The sequence below is a fragment of the Stegostoma tigrinum genome, chromosome 43 (assembly GCF_030684315.1).
Source record: "Stegostoma tigrinum isolate sSteTig4 chromosome 43, sSteTig4.hap1, whole genome shotgun sequence".
Classification (NCBI taxonomy): Eukaryota; Metazoa; Chordata; class Chondrichthyes; order Orectolobiformes; family Stegostomatidae; genus Stegostoma; species Stegostoma tigrinum.
Window position 1 is genome coordinate 11,840,445 of NC_081396.1, and position 8,139 is coordinate 11,848,583.

Below are 8,139 nucleotides of genomic sequence, written 5' to 3' on the forward strand. Positions count from 1 at the left end.
AGTTGCCGAGCTCACCACATTTTAGGTACAAGCCATGAGATAAAGAATACAAACCTGCAGCTTGTACAGGCCCTATCTCCTGACATACTAGGTCTAAAACTAAACGGAGAAACAGGAAACAGAATACGGAACAGACCGCTAGTGGACAAAAGCAGGCAGGTCAAGATTCTTTTAAAACTCACAGGGGAGGCCTGAAAAAAACCTCCTCAGGTGCACCCATTCAGAATTCCCTGTATGTTAAGACCCTTCTCCAGGCAATCCTCCCTCAACAATTGGCTATTATCAAATGCACTGCCCATGCTTCCGATGATTCTCTAGTTACTTAGGGGAACACTCGAACTTATCAGGCTACCGCAGATGAAACTTCTTTTGTGTGCTCTATGAGCAAGCAGGTAATACATTGCTTGCCTCCTTCGAACATGACGGGCATGCCAGATATTGTCACTGTTCAGTGTTTACAGGGGGACGCCCCGGCTCTGAAAGACAATTGTGAAAGACGCATGGGTGTTCGTGCTCTGCGTCCAAAGGCCGCTGGGTCACTCCAATAATGACAAAGTGGGAACGTGAAAGACAGTGGGCGGCCCTGCGAAGAGGGGAAAAGCGGCGTGGCGAGAGACATTCCAAGGGAAGCTCGCCTGAGGCTAGGGACAATAGATTGGCAGATGAGGTGGTACGACAAGCTGCCCAATCTGGGGCTGTGCGGATGATGTCTCTCATTCCCCTGAGGAAAGAGCCGGTTGGGTTCTCGGTGTCCAATGAAGGACTCCCATCCATGGAAAAGATTGAAGGCAATGGTAGATTTCTCAGAAACTATTTACTGGCAGTCTCTCGTTCCCTTACAGAGTTAAAAGCCTGAGGATTGGACGCGCAGACTCATCCTCTCAACTTTTCCATCCACTCGATCAAGGCGGGAGACTGAGTCCTGGTCAAGTTGTGGAAAGAAGGAAAACCTCAGCCGCAGTGGACAAGTCCATACCTGGTGCTGTCGGCCACAGAGACAGCTGCACGGACGAAAGAAAAAGGGTGGACGCATGCGGCCTGGATAAAGGGTCCAGTGGATCCGCCGGAGGACGAGTGGGAAGCACGGGAGGGGGATAATTCATTGACGTTAAAACTGAAAAAGAAGACAAGGTGAGGGGTTTATTCTGTACTGATACTATGATCTTGGCCTTTGTCGCCTGGGGAGAAGGGAAGAATCATTTTACTGCTTTATGTCAGAAGTATGCCAGGGTGACGGGGCGCACTAACTGTTGGGTGTGTGCAGCAATTCCACATCATGGGAGTCCGGGATACCCCTCACCGTTGTGCCCGTGACCCGTCAAGAGGTCAGCGAGGTGCAACAGTTCGATGCTACTTTGAATGATACCCGGGGATTTAGTAGGGGTAACTATAGTTTTAAAGGTTGGTTCCATCGGCCTGCACCACAGACCGGAAGCGAATTTGAGGGGTTAGGCATCTTGCCACCTCGGGGAAAAGTTAACTCCAGATGCTTCTGTAACCATAATAGCAGCGCCCCTTTCTAACGAGGCAACTCATCTGGTATTACGGTTAACCAGGCGTCCGATATTTCTTTGCCCCCCACCCCGCCTTAAATCGGACGTACTGGGTGTGCGAGAAAAAAGGCATATCCTTACCTACCTGGGGATGTGCACCGACCTCGTTATGATTATTCTAGATGTGGCAATGGTGCTTGCTGAGGATGGGAAAACTCCGTACTTGCTCCATCCGATAGATCCTTGCCTAAAAATCAAAAGGGCTGGAGCGGCTGTTGTTAACTTGCCTATTTAGTTCCCATATGTTGCTTCTGTAAAGGGCTCCAGAGATACTTCAGGACGCACGGGAGGGGAGATGTGTTCCCCGGAAAGTAACTAAAGGAGATCGTCTCCTTTGGTCCCCTTCCCTATGTATGGGACTGCCCGGTCGGGGAGGGAAATACAGATGCTGGCTGCCTCTCTGGAGGAGTTGGCCAACGACACTGCTGATGCGTTAGCCGATACCCAATCCCAGGTGGCGGCTATAACTACTGAGATAATTGCCGCTAGTCTAACGGCTCTTCATTTCGAGATGGCTCCAGACATTGTTCTAGCCAAAAAGGGCGGTACCTGTGCCCTAATTGGGGTAGAATGTTGTACATACATACCGGATGCCTCCCCCAAAATAACTGATATCTCCCAGCACGTGCGAGACCAGATCGCCAACAGAAGGGAAGCCGGGAACGGGTACCAGAACGAGAAAGGATGGGAATGGGGAAATTGGGGATTGGCCGGTTGGGGAAGTTGGCTGGTCAACTTGGCTATTTACGGATTACTGATACTAATAGGCCTGATAGTGGGGCTCAATGTCCTGAAATATATATTGAGCCGATTGATGAACTTCCTTGACGGGAGTACCCGGGTTCACTGCCAGCAGCTCCTGCAATCGAAAGGTGGTACACAGCAGAGAGAGATTCAGAGGATGCTCCGAGGGTTTGAGGGACAGGAACCCGGAGTGCAGTTTACTCATGATGTGTAGCAAAAGAAAAAAGGTGGATTGTGAGAGACAAGGATGAGTAAACTGCAGTAAAGAATTACTGCAGCTTTGAACAAAGACATCTGGTACTGAGCTGAGTGATAAGATAAGGGAGTGAAGGCCAAGCAGTTAGAATCCAGAATGAACTGGACCCAAACTGCTAAGTTTTGCTTTGCACCATAGACATAGTTAAAGTGTATGCTTAATGAGACAATGCATATTAACTTTCACGCCCATGCTTACGAGACTGCTTAATTAACATAACATGCAATGTATGAAGAGGGTGGGATAAGGGACAACATGGGAAGATTGTGCACCTTGGAGCTCAGATTGGACAGAGCCGAAAGGGGAGGACAGAGATGGATAAAATGGTGTATAAAAAGGGGCGACTCCCTGACCTGTGTGTGTCTCAGGCAATGAGAGGTACACGATTCTGCAAACTCGTAATAAAGCGCAAGTAACTTGTTTCCAAGACTTTGTCTCCTGTCTTCGTGATTGTTAGCACGTGAATCTATATCTCACAGAGTGTGAGGGAGAAATGAAAGGAGAGAGAGAGCAAAGGTGAGAAATGGATTCTGCTGAGGTCAAGTCAGAGTTTGTGAGACCAAGGACAGAATAAGTGAAAGCCAAACCCTGAGCACTGTTCCAGTTCCCGCACCCGCTTCTGTGAAAGCTTCAGGGCGCGTCTGACTCTGCCCAGCTCAGGTTCTTTTTTAAAAGAAAAGACAATAAAATAGTGTCAGTTCTGCTGCTTGGCACATTTTACCGAACAATTTTATTATTTCCAACCTTCCATTACAGATACAGTTCGTTAAATGGTGGTTTTTCTCTGGCTCCTGTGAGATAAGATTTCACCAGCCAGCATTATCCTCGGTCTGTCACCATAGCAGCAGGGTTCTTCATTGCTGTGAAAACGAACGGAAATGAGTAAATCTTGATTGGGCTAAATAATGAATTTGACTGTTTTATCAATTTGCAGAAAGGGATATTTCAGCACATGCTTCAGCTGTTGTCTGAACTTTGTCTGGGTTACGGCATAAATCGAGGTATTTGTGCAGCAACTGAGGAGCTGCAGCATGAAGCCCAACTCTGCCACAAACGGTTCTAGGTACATAGATCTGTACCCAAAATACCACATCCGGATCCATATAGAATATACCATTAACGCTGACCATAAGAGGATAAAATTGGCCGAGATCACAAAAAGTAGAATGATTGATTTTTTTCGGTTTTGCATTTCAGCATCACAATGAATGTTCCCATTGGTGTGAGGCCGGAGTCTTTTGCGGGCTCTGCTGCTCACTAAAATATATCTGATGGTAAAAACATGAAGCAGCAGAATCAGGAGAAATGGAAGAGCTGGGTTCAGAATATGATGGAGGAACTCGATTGTGACCCAGACAGGAGAGTTTAAAGTGTATATTTTTACAGAACAAAACCAAGGATTGTTCCGCAGCATATATCGACCCGCGAGCATAAAATACCAAAAAACGTTCTTTACACCGCTCAGCACAGTCACTGCTCCTACAACCAAAGTCGCTGTTTTCTCACTGCAATATTTCACTTGCAGCTTCTGGGAACAAATTGCCACGAATCGATCAAATGTGAAAGTGACGGTGAACCAGACAGAGCAGTCAGTAGCTGTATAAAGCAGAGCAGCATGGATATTACATATGGGGAAGGACTTCCGGAAATAAAATTGTTCCTGATAAACAATCGGAATGTGTCTCAACATCACATCGAGGATAACAACCAGTGGATCGGCCACTGCCATGGCTGCCAGGTAACGACTGATGCATGCGGACAATCCACAATCTTTATTTATTAGGACAAAGATCGTTACGACGTTAACTGTAAGAAGGCAAACAAAAACAAATTGTGAAGCAGGTGACAATGCTATCAGTTTGATTGAGGACCTCATGAGAGAATTAAATGAGTCACTATTTTGAAAGATTTATTGACATAATAGAAGCTAGTTCCAGAAATGTCATGTAAATCATCAGAAACACTCCCTCCCAAATGCACAGTCATGCATTCATAAGTGCAGATGATATCTAGAAAAGTCCCATGCACTCGGTCACTCACGAGGAGGCAGAGCTCATTTCACCACAGTTCCTAATGTGGTGGCTGTAAACATTGTCATCCTGAAAGATTTTCTCGCAATTCATTGAAGACAACGAGAGCATGGAAATTTCTGTCTTTTAGTCTAAGTTGTGGTCGAGACTCTGAGGTGAGGAAATGTAAACGCAGGGAAAGCATATTCATCACTTTAACTGCTTGAGTGAACTTCAAAAGAATGCCACGTACCTGAAACTGGATCTCTCCTCTCCAGATCTTATATTTTGTTCAATTAATTGACCTACTACCGTTCACAAAGGATGTCACTTCCAGAATGTTCAAGACATTGTCCCCAACAATTCCCAAATTCAGCAAAATTTCAGATCCCACAATGAGTAATATTAAATCGGAAGGAGGTGAGTGATTTTTTAAAATCACTCACGATTAAATTTCATTATGTGACATTCAGACCTTTCAACCTCCTCTACTATTCAAACAGATCATGGCGGGTATGATTGTGCCCTGACCTCCATGTTACACGAGCTTTCAGTCATTCAACCCCTTGGCTTCCAATCCATGACCAGGCGAATCTCAGACACGTTTTAACTCGGTTTTTCTCAAGTATGTGTTTGGGAACTATTTTCGACCATGACAGACTCTCCCTACGATCAGTCCCGTCAGATTCATATTTTAATGCCATCATAAGCGTACTATGCACAGAACGTTGAAAAATACATCCTTACTTTAATGTTATCACTATCCAATCACAATTAGTATGTCTGGTTCTTTCGCTTGTCTCACTTTATTTTGTTCAGCCAAAGACAGGCTCTGAAAACTTTTCCAATATGAAATGCAAATTCTAGCCTTTTGTGTCCTCAGCCATTATTTTGAATTTTACCTGCATTGCACCTTCTCCATGGCTATCAAACTTACTGTTGCCCTTTGTCTTGAACTATTTCTCCCGAAACCAGTTTCATATTTTCCCACTAGATGAATGGAATGGTTGGTTTGTGATGCAGAGGAAGGCCAACAATGCAGGTTCACTTTCCATCGTAACAAAATTTACCACGAAGGATAAGCATTCTCCACCTTGTCAGTCGCCTGAGGTGTGGTAGCCCTCAGCTGTCTCTGTTGTGACAGCAGCCACATGTCCTCTGCAATAATTGAAAAATTATTCTACTTCTGCCAACATTTTAAAATTTTATCTACATTACCATTTCTTTTTCCACTGTATTCTAGGGTGTTCTGGTCACCTACAATTTCGTTCTGTACCAACATTTTCGCCCACACTACACATTCCTGTTCCGCCCACGATAATCATTCACTGTATTGTTATTTATGAATCTATATATATTTTCTCCCGAAAAAAATATTTAAAGTTTTTGCCTCCAATGTTCCTGGACAAAGAATGTTCCAAAGACTTACAACAATCTTAGAAAAGAAAATGAATCTTTTCATCTCTGTAATAAATTGAAGATGTTTTTAAAAATAATAAAAGACATAAAAGTCTACCGCTAGTTTTCGTTTTTCAACTTTGTATGAAGGACGTATCTATGGCAGCTGAGAACATATCCCGTTGGTTGTTTGTGAAGATTTTGTTTCATTTTTTCTCTCCCTCTCTGAGAATGCATATAATTACATTGGAAGCAGCTCACAGATGTTTTCAACTGGCATACTCCCGGGATGAAGGGTTTATGTTCCGAAGATTTAGAAAGCGAATCATGAAATTATGGGTGATCTTATGGAAAACTACGACATGTCGAGGAGAGTAGATCAGGTGGAAATTCAATGTTTGCTTGCATCGCCCAAATACAAAATTGCCAATTGTGTTATCATCAATGTACGCTTTTATCCTTCCCAGTCGTTGACTGATGCTGAATGCAAATATGCCTGGATAGAGAAGGAAGGCTTCACGGCGATCTTTGGTGTGTGAAAATTGCTCTGATACATTTATGGATGTGAATTTGTCACTTTAAGGAACCACAATCTCCTGCTGAGGCAACTTCAGGAAGACAAGACTTTGCTCCCCATAGCTTCTAGTTAAATACAGTGGGCGGGGGGTCGGGGGGGGCGCTTATTCATAGTGTGTAGAAGTACAAGAAATGCCAACCTGGAGGGCAAGTGGCTTTTGCAGATTCCTTGATCTGCCTCCAACCAGCAGACAATTCACCAATGGCACTTCTCCTGGAAGAGTGTATTCTGCTTCTAAATAAAATCTGGATACACTTAAGATCACCACTGGTCATATCTGACTGTGGGCACAAAAATATCCCATCCTTGCCACAATAAAACAGCCGGTGCTAATCGCAGAAACAGAAGGCCATGATTGAACCCTTTCCAGAGCTGTTGAGGCCAGATTGCCATAGTGGATGGTGCGTTGCTATGGGGAGAAATGTTGATTGTCCAGTGTAAATGTCGTTGCCAGATACTGGCTGAAATCCAGCAGGGATATTCAGAAGTTTTTAAACTGCATGTATTGGCATGAAGTTATGTCTGGTGGCCCCGATTGGATCTCAATATAGCTGTGTTGGTGAGGCAGTGCCCATAATGACAACAAGAACAAAAATTACTCTGCACTCTGCCCCCACATTTGTGGGATTGGTCGGATGATTCCTGGGCTCTGTAACATGTCGAATATACTGGTACTGTTATGATTCCTGGTCATGTGAATACCAATTAAAATTAGATGGACAAACTTAATGATGACGTTTGAAAATCCACGAGCATCATTTCTGATACACAGACGTAAGACCATAAGATATAGGAGTGGAAGTAAGGCCATTTGGCCCCTCAAGTAGACCCCACCATTTAATCATGGCTGATGGGCATTTCAACTCCACTTACCCACACTCTCCCTGTAGCCCATAATGCCTTGCGAGATCAAGTAATTGTCAGTGTCTGCCTTGAAGGCATTTAACGTCCCAGCCTCCACTGTGCTCTGTGGCAATGAATTCCACAGGCCCACCACTCTCTGGCTGAAGAACTGGCTCCTCATTTCCATTCTAAATTTGCCCCCTCTAATTCTAAGGCTGTTCCCACGGGTCCTAGTCTCCACGCCGAACAGAAACAACTTCCCAGCTTCCACCCTTTCTAAGCCATGCATTATCTTGTAAGTTTCTATTAGATCTCCCCTCAACCTTCAAAACTCCAATAAATTTCGGAGACATGGATAGAGCAGGGACAGGAATGGTTGTTGCAGGTTCCGGGATTTAGGTGTTTCAGTAAGAACAGAGAAATGGTAAAAGGGGCGGAGGTGTGGCATTGTTGGTCAAGGACAGTATTACAGTTGCAGAAAGGATGTTTGGGGACTCGTCAACTGAGGTAGTATGGGCTGAGGTTAGAAACAGGAAAGGAGAGGTCACCCTGTTGGGAGATTTCTATGGCCTCCGAATAGTTCCAGAGATGTAGAGGAAAGGATAGCAAAGATGATTCTGGATAGGAGCGAGAGAGACAGGGTAGTTGTCATGGGGGACTTCAACTTTCCAAATACTGACTGGGAACACTATAGTTCGAGTACAATAGATGGGTCAGTTTTTGACCAGTGTGTACAGGAGGGCTTCCTGGCACAGTATG

At 44.6% G+C, this 8,139-nt stretch overlaps 1 protein-coding gene across 1 annotated transcript; it reads right to left on the bottom strand.

Annotated features, from left to right (window-relative positions):
- Nucleotides 1–3,451: 3,451 nt before the first annotated feature.
- On the bottom strand, nt 3,452–5,844 carry LOC132206797 (probable G-protein coupled receptor 139). The gene is made up of 2 exons (XM_059641842.1): nt 5,781–5,844; nt 3,452–4,359 (listed from the first exon to the last, which is right to left on the bottom strand). The coding sequence occupies exons 1-2, from the start codon at nt 5,842–5,844 to the stop codon at nt 3,452–3,454; spliced, it is 972 nt and encodes a 323-aa protein (XP_059497825.1).
- Nucleotides 5,845–8,139: the final 2,295 nt, after the last annotated feature.

Bases quoted from the DNA above. Each gene is read 5' to 3' on its own strand.
- LOC132206797 (XM_059641842.1), bottom strand. From the start codon at position 5,844: ATGTTGGTACAGAACGAAATTGTAGGTGACCAGAACACCCTAGAATAC. The intron at 4,360-5,780 runs GTAATGTAGATA...GCCTTCTTACAG, and splicing joins ATACAGTGGAAAAAGAAATG to TTAACGTCGTAACGATCTTT.